At 37.4% G+C, this 17,577-nt stretch overlaps 1 protein-coding gene and 2 pseudogenes across 3 annotated transcripts; all 3 read right to left on the minus strand.

Moving 5' to 3' along the window:
* Nucleotides 1–5,662: 5,662 nt before the first annotated feature.
* On the minus strand, nt 5,663–7,239 carry LOC150034606 (AAA-ATPase ASD, mitochondrial pseudogene; annotated as a pseudogene). The gene has a single exon (XR_016531134.1). The product of XR_016531134.1 is annotated as an AAA-ATPase ASD, mitochondrial pseudogene (transcript).
* Nucleotides 7,240–10,406: 3,167 nt separating this feature from the next.
* Nucleotides 10,407–11,381, minus strand: LOC150034607 (uncharacterized). The gene is made up of 2 exons (XM_090316793.1): nt 11,091–11,381; nt 10,407–11,045 (listed from the first exon to the last, which is right to left on the minus strand). Exons 1-2 carry the CDS (start codon nt 11,379–11,381, stop codon nt 10,407–10,409), a joined length of 930 nt encoding a protein of 309 aa, XP_090172919.1.
* Nucleotides 11,382–12,909: 1,528 nt separating this feature from the next.
* On the minus strand, nt 12,910–15,031 carry LOC120082940 (AAA-ATPase At3g28580 pseudogene; annotated as a pseudogene). Its single transcript, XR_016531133.1, has one exon. The product of XR_016531133.1 is annotated as an AAA-ATPase At3g28580 pseudogene (transcript).
* Between the last annotated feature and the right edge of the window lie 2,546 nt (nt 15,032–17,577).

Genomic DNA, 17,577 nt, shown 5'->3' on the forward strand with positions numbered 1-17,577 from the left:
TCGTTTTACCCCTGTAGTTACATCTAACTTCTTAAATACTACTGATTCCTTTAATGAACAAACAATTTATAGTCCAACTATAAACTAACATCTCTGGGGCCAATGAGAGGTTGAGGCCTCATTGTTCAAGACCCTGAATCAACTGTTAAGGGAGCAATTTATCTACTTTCCCTAAGATCGGAAATGAGTGAATTCTTTCTTGTATAATTACGTTCCCAACTCTTCAATTAGACAAATTTCCAAAATGGTAGCCATACTGAGTTGGCGAAACTGGCTACTATCACCCATACAAATCAAAGAACCTCTCTCATAGGCAGGAGTTCACAACTCACTCCGGATTCAAGTCAAGTCACCTATGGTCATCTTGGTGAAATGTAAGTTTTTTCTAGCCAAGGTGTTATAAAGAGAGACTATTCATTTTGTGGTTCGGTCTTATACTAACTCTTTGTATACTCACATGTCTCCATATGAATGGTCAAAATCAGATCATTTGCAGCACTTTACAAACACTTATAAGTACTACAAAGTGGGTCGTATCTGTAATGTCATTAGGATAAGGTACCCAACCTGATTCATCTACTACAGATCGTTTAGGTTATTACTTAAATATAATCCACCTGTATATCTCCACATACATATTTAAGTTATATCATATAATTTTAGATCTTAGTTTATTGGATTGAATTAATGCATTCTAAATGTTAATAAAATACCTCTTATTTTATTAAATATATAAAATTTATTTTCACAAACTAATATATGAGATTTAGGACACAAAATCTAACATTCTTCCACTTGTTCTAAAGCGAGTGGAATGTACAATATCAAATACAATATAATAAACTGGAGCATACAATACACCCAATAAAATATTTCACTTGCCCTAGATTAAATGACTCATATTCGGTAGACCCAGACATTCTAGGTGGCCCTCAAAAGTCTTAGATGTGAGAGCCTTTGTAAATGGATCAACAACATTGTGCTCCGAGACGATCTTTGTGACGATACCAATCTTCTTGTTGCACAATCTCCCTAATGAGATGATATTTGTGCTCAATATATTTGCCTCTTTTATGATTCCTAGGTTCCTTAGAATTTGCCACAACACCACTATTATCACAATAAAGTGTGATGGTCAGAGGCATGTTTTGAACGACTTCCAATATCAGTAGCTAGACAATTTCTTTAGCAGCTTCACAAGTAGCTACATATTCTGCCTCCCTAGTAGAATCCATTATATATCCTTGCTTAATATTAAGCCATACTATAGCCCCTCCATTTAGAGTGAACACTGATCCTGATTTGAATTTTTTTGGAATCCTTATTAGTCGAAAATCAGAGTCAATGTATCCTGTAAAGATCAAATTCTTAGCTCAAGGATCAAATCCTTAGCTCCATAAAAGCATATAGTCCTTCATTCTCCGTAGATAGTTGAGGATTGTTTTGACCATGTCCTAATAATCTAATCCTAGACTAGATTTATATCTACTGACAATCCCTACTACAGTCAGGTTTAGTACATAACATTGCATACATAATCCTGCCAACAACCGATGCATAGAGAACTCGTCTCATTTTGTCAACCTCTTGAGGAGTCTTGGGGCATTGTTCCTTAGACAAAACAATTCAATGCTTGAAAAGTAAGAAACCCTTCTTGAAATTGTGCATCGAATATCTAACAAGCATCTTGTCAATATACGATGTCTAAGACAATGCCAACATTTTATTTTTACGATCCCTGATGATCTGGATCCCTAGAACAAACTGCACCTCACCCAAATCTTTCATTTGGAATTGGGTATCTAGCCATTTCTTTTCATTTGTCAGAAAACCTATATCATTCTCAATGAGTAGGATATCATCTATGTACAACACAAGAAAAGTTACTGAGCTGTTGATTTTCTTGTAAACACAAAACTCATCGACATTCTGACCAAATCCATAAGATTTGATTGCAATATTAAATCTTATATTCTAAGATCGAAATGCTTGTTTCAGTCTATAAATGGACCGATTAAGCTTGCAAACCTTTTGCTCTTGACCTTGTTCAATGAATCCTTCTAGTTGATTCATGTAGATGGTGTCTTCAAGATTACCATTAAAAAAGGCAGTCTTGACATCAATTTATCATATCTCATAGTCGTAATATGTGGCTATGGACAAGAGAATCTGAATAGACTATGACAACAAGTGTGAAAGTTTCTTCATAGTCTACTCTCTTAACCTGCGTATAACCCTTTGCCACTAGTCTATCTTTAAAGGTATGTACCTTTCCATCTACATCCCATTTTCTCTTATACGTCCACTTGCAACCTATAAGTTTTACGCCATCAAATTGATTTACAAGCTCCCAGACAGAATTGAAGTACATTGAATCCATTTCTTGATTCATGGCTTTAATCCATTCATCTATGTCAATATCAAACATTGCTTGCTTATAAGACAATGAATCCTCAACTCCATCATCAAATATGTTGCCTTGGGCTTCTGTTAAACCCATGTAGTGAATATGTGGATTCACAATCCTTCCACTATGTCAAGAAAGTCTCAACTCTTGAGATGGATTAGCTTGACTAGATGAACCGATATCAACAACTCTTGTTGATGTACTAGTCTCTTCAACAATTCTTGTTGAAGTCTCAATAGTATCTAGGGCGATCGGGGCGGGGAATCCCCGGTTTGACCGGGGATGGGGTCAAACTGGAAAAATTTTTTGGGGCCCCGTCCGGGGACGGGGCGGGGACGAGGATGGTATCCCCGCCCCGACCCCGATTTATATAGTTATATTTTTAATAATTTACAAATATATATTTATAATATATAAAATAACTTATTTATATGTATGTTTATAATGTATATTATAGACTTATAAGTGTTATGAGCCCAATATTGAATATATAAATTCTAAATTTAAGCCCAAAGTCAAGCCCAAACTTAAAAAATTAAAAGAAAAAAATGGGGAATCCCTGCAGGAAATCCCCACGGGGATCTAATAGGGGATTCCCCGTGGGGAACTAGTAGGGGAATCCCCGCGAGGAAACAGAGAATGGGGCCTAGCGGGGACCCGTTTCCCTGACGGGGAATCCTTGTCCCCGTCCTCGCCTTCAAATGGCGGGGACGGGGGCGGGGATGGTGGGGAATTTCCCCCACAGGGCCGGGGACGGGGGACCATCTCCCGCCCCACCCCAACCCCGTTGCCAACCCTAGTAGTATCATTAGAAATCTCACTTAAAACTATTCTGCTTTGTGGTTTGTGGTCCCTCATGTGGTCTTCTTCCAAGAAGATATCATTTATCAATACAAACACTTTATTTTTCATTTGGATCAAAGAAGTACCCACCAATCGTTTCTTTGGGGTAGCCTACAAATAGGCATACTTTCGAACAAGGTTCCAACTTTTGAGGATTTGTCATTAGCACATGAGCTGGACATACCCAAATTCTGAAATGACGTAAACTACCTTTACAACCTCTCCATAACTCAAAAGATGTTTCTAAAACACTCTTTGAAGGAACATTGTTCAAGATATAAATAGCAGTGTCCATTGTATATCCCTAAAACGAGTCAGGATGTCGAGCATAACTCATCATAGACCGAATCATGTCTAACAGGGTTCTACTTCTCCTTTTTTATACACCATTCTACTGAGGTATACCAGAGGTTGAAAGTTTGGGACATAATTTAATGTTCTACCAAATAGTTCTGAAATCCTAAGTCAATCTACTCTCTATCACAATCAGATCATAGTGTTTTTATCTTTTTACTTTATAAGTTTTCAACCTCAGTCTTGTACTCCTTAAACTTTTCAAGTGCTTCAGACTTATATTGCATTTGGTAAAGATATCCGTATCATAAATAATCATCTATGAAAGAGATGAAATATTCATACCCTCCTCTTACTTTTACATTCATCGAACCGCAGAGATCTAAATGTATAAGCTCTAAGGTCTCTTTGGCTCTATAATCTTTTCCAGTAAAAGGTCGTTTTGCCATCTTTCCTTTAAGGCATGATTCACATATAGGTAAAGAGTTTTCTTCTAAACCATTTAGAAGTCCACTTTTAACCAATCTCTCAATCCTATTGAGATTATCGTGATCTAATTTTAGATATCAAAGGTGGGCATTTTCTTTAGGAGAATCTTTTGGTCTTTTAGTAGTTGTTGTTGTTAGAACATTTCAGTATTTAGGACATCCTTTGAAACTAACGACCTTGGTATATATAAGTTACTTTCTATTGTAGCAAAGTCTATTTTGATTCCATTATTAAAAATAAACATTTTTTTTTCTAGAGAAGGAGAGAGAATACTTCAGCTTAATCAGATGAGAAACAGAGATTAAGTTCCTCTTGATATTAGGAATTACATATATGTCATCTAATAACATATATCGTTTCTTGTCCAAAAATAACTTAAGCCTGCCTACGACAACAGTTGCAATGGCCTCACCAATACCAACTCGATGAGTCATCTTTTAAGCTTCCAATTGTCTTTAGGAATTAAATCACTGATAGGAAGAACATATGTGATCAGTAGACCCTAAATCAACTATCCAGGTAGAACCATCATTCTCTACAAGCCACAAGTCCAAGACAAGTAAATTAGATTTACTGTCACTGGATCTCTTCCTTTTCTGGAGAGCAGTGAGATCAGCTTGAAAACCCTTATTATAAACTCCAAGTTTTTTCTCAGAGGATGAACCTCTTTGATAAACTTCACTAGAGTAACATTTTTCTCCTTTATCAGTCCTTTGACATTTAATATGGATTGGAGTTCGACTAGGGAGCTGAGTCGATAACAACCCTGTCCTGCTTGAACTGTGAGGACACTCACTCAAATAACTCTTGCATTGATTGTATGATGTGAAGTGTAATGACCATGCTCTCAAATATTTTGGCTAAACCATTAGGTATGCTCGCTAAAATGTGAACTCGGGCCTTATACTTGGCCTTCGTCCACCTTTCGTATGCATCACGAGCACTTTTTGTTACATCAGAGGTTGGGACTGGAGGACATTCCTTAGTCAAGATGAAGTTAAGGTTGTTAACCAAAAAAATAGTTTTAATCAATTCTTTCCAAGTTGTGTAATTCATTTCGATCAATTTTTCAGCTTTAAGAAGGTTTAGTTAGCGCTAGTTCTTTTTGCTTATACAAAAAAAATTAATTATATTAAAAATTTATGCAAAAATTAGTCGTATTTGACTGTACAGTATAATTAATGATGTGAAACAGCTGAATTAATCTTTAACGTCTTTGCTGGTGAAAGCCTTACCCATGTGGATACATTTGTCATTCAACCTCTTATATGGACGATCGACCAAGTTCCAAAGCCATTTTTATATGGCATTTTGCTGGCTCCTACTGTGTTGTATTTTAAATTTTCTGTAGAGAGTAAGGGATAATTTATTATGATTTCTTTAGGCAATTTTCCGACCTTTCTTCTCCAAAGGTTTTGTTATGAATTCAGACTGCGTTTCAACTGATTCTGGAACCGAAAAGGCTGTTTGATTTTTCAATTATCTTCTATGGTGACAAATGTTTGTCTCCTTCAAAATTTCGAAAATATAATCCACTTTTGAAGATGAAAGGAAGAGTTTTGTGGCAGTTTTGTTTATTTCCTGTGTTGTGGAGAATTTGGCAAGAGAAAAAAAAAGGGTACTGATGCCTCAGTGCGGAATATGGCCACTGTCCAAGAAAGGTTTTGATTTATGATGATTTTAGATTCCTAAAATGACGGTAGCATCATCTGCTATCATAAAAGGAAATAAGTATTTTTATTCTGAATATTCATCAAGTTCCCTCCCCCCAAAACCCAACATAAACACAAAGCAAGGACTGCTAAATTCAACTTGGACACGGGCCTTTAGTTTATCATCAAAGATCAGTTGATTAAACCCGTATGATTTACTTCTTGAGATTCCTTCATGATTGCTGCACTTTTTAACCCTTCTAGAGTCTGGATCAATTTGCGAAGAAGTTCCTCAGGATCATCTTTTGGAGACTTGGGCATGAGGTTCTCTGCAACGTCTGCAGGGGTAATTTTGACGCCTCCGATCAATTCTTTAATTTGATCAAATAGCAGATGAGTCTCTAAATTCAAGTAATTTTTTGCAAGCACTTTGAATGCCTGAAAGCTGCAATAAGAAAGCTCAATACGTTTGTCCATCCGACCTGTTCTAATGAGGGCTGGATCGAGCTTCTCCACATAATTGGTTGTAAAAACAATAATTCTTTCCCCACCACAGGCTGACCATATTCCATCAATGAAGTTCAACAATCCCGAGAGAGTGACTTTACTGCTGCTCTCTTCATCTTCTTTCTTCGAGGATTCTTTGTGGGGTTTGATTTACTGGTCAAACAATCCCGAGAGGCTGACCATATTCCATCAATGAAGATCAAGTGAGCAATCAATATCCTCAATCACAATTATTGATTTACTGGTCGTTTCAATCAAAAGCGTTCGAAGTTGTGTGTTGTCCTTCACTGCAGTGAGCTCCAGGTCATAAACATCATAGTTTAGCAGATTGGCCATTGCTGTGATCATGGTTGACTTTCCTGTCCCAGGTGGGCCATAGAAAAGATAACCGCGTTTCCATGCCTTCCCAATTCGAGCATAGAAATCTTTGCTATTGGTGAAGGTCATTAAATCATCTATAATCTCCTACTTTTTGTCTGCCTCCATTGCTATGGTGTCAAATGTTGCAGGGTGCTCAAATGCTACGTGGCTCCACATGGTGTGGCTGTAATACCATCTACCACCAGAACCATTGGTAAAAAGCTTTCTCTGCCTGTTTCTCACTCTGATTTCTTTCCCTTCACCCAAGACATGCTTCAAATATGCTTCTATAATTAAGTTTCTGCTCCTCTTATGAAATGTGAGTGTATAGTGTCTCCTATCAGGATTTGGAAACGAATTGCCAGAATTTGTTGGCGAACCTGTCATGTTTAAAACCCACCATACTTTTACTCCTTGAAATTCAGCGGTCACTTTTTCATGATCATCCATACTCAATACCAAGTTGGTGCTATCGTTTCCTATCTCAGCTTTGAGTCGTGTAGCACTTTTGGATGAATTCTTGCTGAGATATGACTCGACCGCCACGAAAGCTTCACTACGCATGAGGCGTTCGCCAACATATTCATGGACTGAGATCTGGATGTAAGGATGGAAGTAGTTCGTGAGTTTCAGTGAATACTTTTTAAAGAAATGACGAACTGCCTGTGGGCAAGATTGTTGAATCATAGCCTACACAAACATGAAGCTTGCGATGGTTGGACCAGCAGCAGCCCACCACCCTGCCATGGATGCTGCTCCCATCCACATTGTTTTTGTGGTGTTCTGGTGAAGCTGCTCCTGAGCAGAGCTAATGTTCTGTAGACCACTGAAAAGGGAATACATTTGTGAAAGAGTGAGACGGAAAGGCAAATGAGAAAGAGTGGGATGGTGTGTGGACAATGGAAACTAGCATTACTTATAAAGTGAGAAAGGATGCCTGATTGTGATGGCCCCTCATCTTCCAAAACATGCAGTGGATAATTACCCCTACGTTTCTTGTAGTAAGAAATGCGTGGCAGCTGCAGGGGTCCAACTTAGGCTACAAGTTTTGACGAACGTCAAGTGTAGTGTAGAGTTGTGATTTTTCTTTCTTAATCTATTGATTGATTGATTTCTTTTTTCCTTTTTTGTAATGATTATGCAGGCAAAAGGGGTCGCATTTGCATACCCGTGTGACCTGATATTTCAAATTTGGACATATTTGAAAGGAAATGAAGCACACTCTAGGATTAGGCACCGTCCATACTACTTTTACATTTGATTTTGGTCGTAAACTATAAATTAACATTTTTCTTCAATGGACGAACCCAGACAGTTTCATTAGTTTAATTCAAAAGAAAAGTAGTCATAGGATAGTGTGCTTAGAAAGAGAAATTGTTTGTTTATTGGAGAAGGTGGAGGGTGATTTGGTGGATGACGATGGAGTTGTGACATGTACATGATTACGTCAACTTCAGACCGATGGAGATGTGTGATTGTAGTAAAAAATACTTTAGGTGTATTTTTGGTAGCATATATTTTCGTCCATCTCACCTAATTATTCAGTTATTATTTGTCCTTTGGAAAATTCTTTTTATTTTTTTATGAAATATTTTAATTATTTTTTATGTGATGCATAAAAGTAGGTTCATTTAATTATTATCCATTGCACAGAGAATTTTGAGAGATGGCTGTAGAGACGGTGTCAGTGGAATCTTCAAAATTTTGTCCCTATCAGTTGTGATAGATTTAGGAACTCCATGAAGCTTAACTACTTCTTGAATGAACAGATCAGCTACTTGCTTTGTAGTAAATGGGTGTCTCAAGGCCATAAAGTGACCATACTTGCTAAGCCGGTCAACCACTACAAGGATCGAATTGAACCCCCCATCCTTGGGCAGCCCATCAATGAAGTCCATAGTCCATTCCTCCAACGGCAGGTCGAGAATTGGTAACGGATGTTACAGCCCAATTGGTGAGAGTGATTCTGTCTTGTTTCATTAACATACCTCACAGCCCTCTACATACTTTTGGATATCATATTTCATCCCTGGCCAATGAAGCTCCCCATTCATCCTCTTGTATGTTCTTAAAAAATTCAGTGGCCCCCTTAACACGGAATCATGAAAGGTGTGCAGCAATGAAGGAATCAGGGATGAATTTCGTGGAATTACCAACCTCCCCTTGTACAATAGCCTTTAGTTCTTCCATTGGTACGGTGGTTTCCCTTCCGGATCTTCTTTTAGTGTAGCTATAATTCTTGGGAGTTCTTCATCCTCTTCCACTTCCCTCAAGATCACATCTAGGTCCACTACTGTCGAGGAGACTAAACTTTGTAATTCACGAGCTTCTTAAACTCTAGAGAGAGCGTTTGCTACCTTGTTGGACAGTCCTGGTTGATAGAGGATCTCGAAATTGTAGCCTAGAAGCTTAGTTAGCCACTGAGGTTGGACCTGCCTTTGTTCAACGAGAAACTTCATGGCTTTCTGATCAGAGATGACGGTGAACTTCCCTCAAAGTAGATAATGCCTCCATTTTTTAACTGCCAAGACTACGACCATCAGCTCTCTTTCATACACAGACTTGGCTTGCGCTCTTGAGGACAGCTTTTAGCTGAAATATGCTATCGGTTGGTCTCTTTGGGTGAGCACAGCCCCTAACCCTACTCCGGAGGCATCAGTTTCTATGATGAACGGTTGGCTGAAGTCTGGTAAGGCTAAAACAGGACACGATATCATCTGTCTCTTGAGATCCTCGAAGGCTTCGGTGGCTTCCTCACTCCATCTAAAACCATTCTTCTGGAGTAACTTGGTGAGAGGAGCAGCTCAGCTACTATATCTCTTCACAAACCGACGGTAGTACCTTGTTAGACCTAAGAACCCCCACAATTCCGTGATTTTCTTCGGTTGTGGCCAGTTGACCATCGCCTTAATTTTGTCTCCATCCGCTTCTACCCCACTGGAAGAGATTAGATGACCCAAGTACTGAATCCTTTCTTGACAAAAGACACATTTCTTCTGGTTAGCATACAATTTATTATCTCTAAGGATGCTGAACACTATTCCCAAATGAGATTCATGTGTTGATACGTCAGGGCTGTAAACTAGAATGTCATCAAAGAAAACAAGGACAAATCGACGTAAAAACGGTCTAAAAACCTGGTTCATAAGTGACTGGAAGGGCTGGTGCATTTGTGAGATCGAAAGGCATGACAAGAAACTCATAATGTCCCTCATGTGTGCGAAAATCCGTTTTCTCGATATATCCCTCCCTCATTCTGATATGATGATAACCTAATTTGAGGTCTAGTTTGGAGAAAACAGTGGCTCCATGTAGTTCATCCAGTAGTTCCTCTATCACTGGTATAGAGAACTTATCAGCTGCCATGGCTTGGTTTAATTTTCTATAATCCACACAAAATCGCCATCCCCCATCCTTCTTTTTGACTAAAAGCATCGGGCTCGAGTATGGAATTCTGCTAGGTCGAATAAAGCCTGCTTGCATCATCTTTTAAATCAGTCTCTCTATTTCTTCTTTTTGTGCGTACCCATACTTGTATGACCTTACATTAATAGGGTTAGTCCTTTCTTTGATATTAAGGTGGTGATCTACTGATCTCTGGGGGGTAGGGTGGAAGGAAATTCGAAGATGTCCTTATTTTCTTCCAGAAGTACCCGAATCATCAATGGTAATTCAGAATCCCTCTCCTTTTTCTCTTGCCTACTGTCCTCTGTCTCTTGCTCGATTTCAAGTTGCTAGAACTCGACTAAAAATCCCATATCATCATCCTTCCACTGCTTACTCAACATTTTGTAAGACACTTCAGCCTTAGTTAGCAATGGATCCCCTTGTAACATGATATGAGAGCCCTTGGCCTAAAAATTCATGGTTAAAGTTGGCCAGTGTATTCCCATAAACCCTGGAGAGGACAGCCACGGCATGCCTAGAACCACATTCATCTGGCCTAATTCAATAGCTAAGAAGTCTACCTTCACCTTCAGCCCAGGTAAATCGAGTTCCACTCCCCTGCAAATCCCCTTCCCTTCTATTTCACTACCATTTCCGATTACAACCCCAAACCTGGTGTGCTTCTTTGTTGGAATGCCCAGCTCCCTGACCGTGTCTTGGTGGATGAATTTGTGCGTTGCCCCCGAATTAATGAGGACTAGTATTTCCTTTCCCTTGATTTCCCCTTTCAGCTTCATAGTCCCTTTAGCGGAGAAGCCTAGTAAGGATTTCAGTGCTAACTCTGCCTTCTCACCTAGTTCCATATTGTTCAGCTCTAGCTTTTCTTCCTCTACTTCGCCTACCTCCTCCCCTATTTCCTCCTCTTCGTTAGTAATGAATAGCATTAGCTGGCGATTCTCACGAAACTTACACTTATGCTCGAGGGAGTATTTCTCGCTACATTTAAAACAGAGGCCCTTGTCGAGCCTATCCCTGAATTCGGCATCAGACAAGCGCTTGACAGGTGCTTCCTTCTTGGCGGGAAAGGACTTCACAGGTATGGCAACCTATTTCATTGGCAATACTTCATTTTCTTTTGTTTGGGCCTTCACAATCAACTCCTTCTTCCCCTGGTGGGCCTCCTGGCCACTCAGGCCATTAACTCCCAGATCTTTCAGTGCAATTTTGAGGGCCAAGTTCTTATCATTGACCAGTTGAGCTTCCCCCATACAGTCGTCCAATGTCCTTGGGTTACGGCTGATGACTTCAGCTTGTACGGTTGCCTCCAACCCATTCAAGAAAGCATCTCTTAAGACTTCTTTAGATAACTCCGGCAAGGGGGAGGAGTAGGTTACAAACTTCTTGACATAGTCCGAGTAAGTACCTTCTTGTTTGATCTTCATTAAACGCGCACACAAACTTCCTTCTCCCACCTTCCAGTAATGATCGAACAACCGGGTTTTCAATTCTTCCCAAGTGGTGATGGCTCAGCGATTGTTACTCCAATGAAACCAATCTACCTCATCAGGCGCGAAGCTGACGACGGCTACCTTCACTTTCTCGGCATCAATTAACTCATGGATTTCGAAGTAGTGTTCAGCTCAATAAACCCAGGATTCGGGGTTCTCCCCTGTAAACATTGACATTTCCAGACGTTTATACTTCCCCTTGTCTCCTCCGGTTGCGTATCCCACGGTGATGGCTCTGCTTCCCCGATCTTACCCTTCACCTTGGTCATACTATTATCAGCGATCATTGACTCCTCCCTTTTCCTGCTAGAATTACTTTCCCTTACTTCCTCGGTTAATTTTTCTAAGTTTTTGCACAATCCAGTCAGCAACTCACGTATTCCGACCATTTCCTTCTCGGTCGATTCCATCCTTTCTTCAAGTTGTTTTTGAGCCATTCCTCGCGTTTTTCCCAGTGTTACGACTCTGATACCAAGTTGTTACGACTCTCCGATCACCTAACTTTCTCCCCTGCAAATATGAGACTCAACAAGCAATATAAAGGCACACTATTAAGGTTAAAAAGAATTTCCAGACAGCAGTAGAAGAACGAATGACTACTCTTCTCATTCAAGTAATAACTTGCTGGTCAAAATCGATAACATCAGCCAATCTCACAATAAAATAAAATCAGAAAACAAAGAACAAACAAATAGGAACCCTGAACTATCCAAGGCATCTTGGAAGCCCCTCCCTAGGAAAACTTTTTCCTTATTTTTCTACCTGCCTTCCATTCTTTTCCTCTTTCTATTTAAAAATGCAGTTGGGCCACATCAACTGTTTTCATCCCCCACTATCTCTAACCGTATTCTCCCCTTTTCTTCCTATTTTACCCCTCCTTTTATATGTATAAATAATTGGAGGTTTTACAATTATCTAACATTAATTGGATTGTCTATTGCTCTTTAATATAGTAAAGTGTCTGGTTATCTATTAATTGCATCTCTTATTAACTTAGAGAATTCCATACAACATCAAAAGTGGCAAGATTTTCTGAATTGATTTTAAAAATTTGAACCAAATGGAATAGATTGAAAGATTAAAAAAAATTGAAAAACTACAATGACTCAAAAGTAGCTCAAGGTGGGTTATTTCCTTCACAATAGCCTCCAGTCTGGTACATAGATATTTCCTTTTCCTTGCATCTCTTCTAACTACCCTTTATGTGACAGAGATGAAAACCTGTTGGTATGGAGCTTATAAAGAACTGGCATCAAGTTTTTCCATTTCAGGGCAACTATGGTTAGTGCTCTGCTTTCTTTCTGTCCAGCATAGGGCAATGGGCAATGGGTCCTTTTATATAAATCTTACTCAGCTTTTGCTTTTCAAAATGTTATTCGAGAATCAAACGCCAAATCAAATTGAAAATGAAGATGTGCATTAGGAATTCTCTTAATTATTAAGCTATACTACCGAAAAATGATTAACTAACTAATAATAATCTGGACATTTTATTTACTAAGAGAATTCCATACCATTTCTAGACAGGAGCTAAAATATTTCGAGTGGCATGATACATAGACGAATTGTATAGCTTAAATTTTAGTTATCAGCCACCATAAAAGGAAGTGCTAAATTCAACTTGCAGATGAGCCTAACAAACACTAACCATTACCAGAGAGTGCTAAATTCAACTTGAAGACGAGTCTTCAGTTTGTGACTGAACATTAGTTGGGGTTGATTCCGTTGTATTTACTTCTTGAGATTCCTTAACGATTGCTGCTTCTTTTGCCCTTTTCAGAGTATGAATTAATTTGTGAATACGTTTCTCAAGGTCATCTTTTGGAGACTTGGGCATGAGGTTCTCTGCAACATCAGCAGGTGTGATTTCGACATCTTCAATCAGTTCTTTGATTTGATCAAATAGCGGATGAGTTTCAAGATTCAAGTAATTTTTCGCCAGCACAAGGAACGACTCAAATCTGCAATAAGAAAGCTCAATATGTTTATCCATCCGACCAGTTCTGATAAGGGCTGGATCAAGCTTCTCCACATAATTGGTGGTGAAAACGATAAGTCTTTCCCCACCACAGGCTGACCATATTCCATCAATGAAGTTCAACAATCCTGAGAGTGTAACTTTACTGCTGCTCTCATCTTCTTTGTTGGAAGATTCCTTGGAGGGTTTTTCTTTCTCATCATCCTTGGAATTTTCTTCTTTCTTCTTCCTCTGCCCTGTTAAATCGAGCGAGCAATCGATGTCCTCAATCACTATTATTGATTTACTTGTCGTCTCAATTAAAAGCTTCCTAAGCTCCGTGTTGTTTTTCACTGCAGTGAGTTCCAAGTCATAGATGTCATAGTTCAGTAGATTGGCCATTGCAGCAATCATAGTTGACTTCCCTGTTCCCGGTGGACCGTATAGAAGATAGCCGCGTTTCCATGCCTTCCCAATTCGAGCATAAAAATCCTTACTGCAAGTGAAGGTCATCAAATCATCAATGATCTCCTGCTTTTTCTCTGATTCCATTGCTATTGTGTCAAATGTTGCAGGGTGCTGAAATACTATATGACTCCACATAGTATGGCTGTAACTCCATCTTCCACCAGAACCGTTTGTGTAGAGCTTCCTTTGCCTGTTTCTTACCCTAATTTCTTTCCCTTCACTCAACACATACTTCAAATATGGTTCTGTAATCAAACCTCTGTGCTTCTTGTGGAAAGTGAGTGTGTAGTATCTCCTATCAGGATTAGGATAGGAATTATCAGAATTTGTGGTTGAACCTGTTCTGTTTAAAACCCACCATACTTTCACTCCTTGAAATTCGTCAGTCACCTTTTCATGATCATCCATACTGAACACCAAATTGGTGCTATCTTTCCCTATCTCAGCCTTGAGTCGTTTAGCAGTGTTGGATGAATTCTTGCTGAGATATGATTCAATAGCAATGAAAGCTTCACTGCGTTTGAGGCGTTCACCAGCAAATTCATGGACTGAGATCTGTATGTAAGGATGGAAGTAATTCATGAGTCTACGCCAGTACTTTTTAAAGAAACGAAGAACTGCTTGTGGGCAATATTGTTGAATCATAGCCCAAACAAACATGAAGCTTGCAATCGTTGGACCAGCAGCTACCCATGAACCCGCCATTGAAGCTGCCCCCATCCACATCCCTGTAGTTGTGTTGTGGTGAAGCTGCCCCTGAGCTGAGCTGCTTGTGTTGTTTAGACTACTGAAGAGGAGAAACATTCAGTAGAATGAGTGAGATTGATAGAATAAAGTTGAATGTGGCGTGCACAAGCTGAATACTGGGATTTATAAGCTAGTGGACTGTGGACCCATCAACGAAGACTCCAAGCTTGACGGTCATCGGCTATAGCAATTTCTTTTTTCTTTTCTTTTCTTTTCTTTTTTTTTTTTTTTCGTTTTTGCCTCTTTGTTAATCTATTGAGTTTTTTATTTGTAATGACTAAGCAGCGAGGCAATTGGGAGTGGAGTACTGGCACCCATGTCGCCACATATTTGGATGCATTAGAAAGGAAAGGAGGCGCACTCGAGTATTATTGGATACCTAAAATTGAGTTCACCTCAGAAGCTATACTGATAAGTGAAAATAACGGAGAACAGAAAATCTCTATTTATAACCATTTTTTTTTTCTTTTTTCTTTTTCTTTTTTAATTTAAAATTTAGACTTTTTTTTATACCATAGTTTACATTTTTATCAGACCTAGTTGCATAAATAGAATTTAAGCCCAAAATAATAGGATATGTAGTACAAGAATAAAATAATTGCATATATAGATCAAAAAAATGTAAATGACTAAAAAACTCATGCCTAGCCACCATTTTTTTCGCTTCTTCCCGATTTTCTCAAATTAAAAGCTATCACTTATAGCAGTGATGACCACTGATAGGTTCTATCAGCTACTATCGTTGATAGCTTCTATCAATTGCTATCGATGATAGTTGTTATCAGCGATAGCTTTCAATTTTAGAAAAATTAATACAATCTTGAAATATTAACTTTTAATTTGCTATCAATTATTATTAGCTATCATTGATTCACTTTCATCAATTGGAATCAACATTGAAATATTACTACTTAAGACTATTAGTGGCTATCAATGATAGATTTATAAATAGTGATCAGCTTTGAAAGAAGACCAACAACTTTGATTACCATAGTAGTTATCACTAATAATCTTTTATCATGGTTATCCCTGATAGCAGCTATCCGTCATTATCATTGATAGACTTTCATCAATTAGAATCAATCTTGAAATATTAACACTTAAGGCTATTAATGATAGATTTCTATAACTGGTTATCACCTTTGAAAGAAACTCGATATATAGATATCACTTAAGTTTTATTACCGATATCACTAACATCACTCATATTATGGTTATCAGTGATAGCTTCTTTCACTGATAACATCACTAATAAAATGCTATCAACGATCTCACTGATATCATGCTATCACTGATAACGTGCTATCAGTGGTAGCTTCTATCACCGATAACGTGTTATCGGATAACTTCTATCATCGATAACATGCTATTGTATTAGCTCCTATAATTTGTAACATGCTATTAGTAGTAGCTTCTATCAATCATAACCACTGAACACAATTTTGCCCCTTTCTTGTCCTTCCCAAACATTTATAAGTCTCTTTTCGTTTCGATGTTAGCTTCTATCACTGATAAACATTCTATTAGTGATAACTTCTAGGCATTCCACTTACATTTTAGTTTGAGATTCAACTTTATTAATTAAATTCACTAAGTTGGCTATCAATGATAGATTTCTACAAGTGGCTATTAACTATGAAAATATAATCAAAGATTAAGCTATCAATGATAGAAAATATTAGTGGCTATCACTGATAGTCTTTCATTTGCTATTTATATTTATTATTTGTTATAATAATCAAACTTGATGATTGGCTTGTTGGTGTTAAGTCACTTATGAATCGAATACTTTCAAGTCATGTATATGGAACTCAGCCTCATAATTCTTGTGAAAAAATTCAAATAAAGGAAAGAAAAATTTTAAAAATAAGAGAAAGAGAAAAGCAAAAACTGAAGAAAAAGAAAGAAAATTAAATAGAAAAAAGAAGCAAAAATTGGAAAAATGAAAGAAAAACTAAAAAAGAAAGAAGCAAAAATCAAAGAAGAGAAATAAAATAAAAAGATTAAAAAAAAGTTGTACAACAAAATAAGACAAGAGAGGGCGAAATTGGAAATTAAAAAAATTCAAAGATTGACTAGTCAACTCATCCATATTTGCAAATATTTTAAAAATATAATATATTTTTAGATTTTTTCTCTTATTCTACTATGCATTACAAATATCTTTTTTATTAAAGAGAAAGGTTGAATTTTTAGTCAAATTTTAAAAATAAATACTACATTTTAAAACTACATTTTTTTTAGTTTTCAATATTTGGCCTAGTTTTTAAAAACATTGGTAGAGATTTAAAAGTAGAATGAGTGTTTATAGATTTAATTTTCAACAATTAAAAACTAAGGTTCCATTTGACAATCTTTTGGTTTAGAATTTTTAGTTTTTGAAATTAAGTTTATAAACACTGATTCCATTTTTAAATTTCTCATTTTGTAATCTACTTTTCAAAGTAGATAGGTTTAATTTTCAAAAACTGAAAACAAAAATCGAAATGATTAGGCCTCGTTTAGGTAACTATTCTTTTTTTAAAAATTAAGCCCATAGGCACTATTTTCACCTCCAAATTTATTCTTTTGTTATCTACTTTTACCAATTATTTAAAAAATCAAGCTAAATTTTGAGAATTAGAAAAAATAATTTTAAAAAATTTATTTTTAATTTTAAAATTTAATTAAGAATTCAATCATTATATTTAAAAAAGATGCAAATCGTTATAAGAAATATAATAGTTAACAAAGGGAATTTGAATTATTTAATTAAAAAGAGAGAAGGTTATTGATAATTTATTCATGGAAGAGACTATATTAGGAGGAGTCTGAGTCGGCAGCGAATGGGAGTTGAACTTAGGTACGATTATTGGAGTTGGTGGATGGAATTGACGTGTAGCCATAATATACAATGACGTCGAGTTCATTGTGATCACAAGGCCTTTGATATAGTGGTGTGTGGCTTGTGAGAGATAG

This window comes from Benincasa hispida, chromosome 8 (assembly GCF_027475165.1).
Source record: "Benincasa hispida cultivar pf3 chromosome 8, pf3_genome.v1.1, whole genome shotgun sequence".
Lineage (NCBI taxonomy): Eukaryota > Viridiplantae > Streptophyta > Magnoliopsida > Cucurbitales > Cucurbitaceae > Benincasa > Benincasa hispida.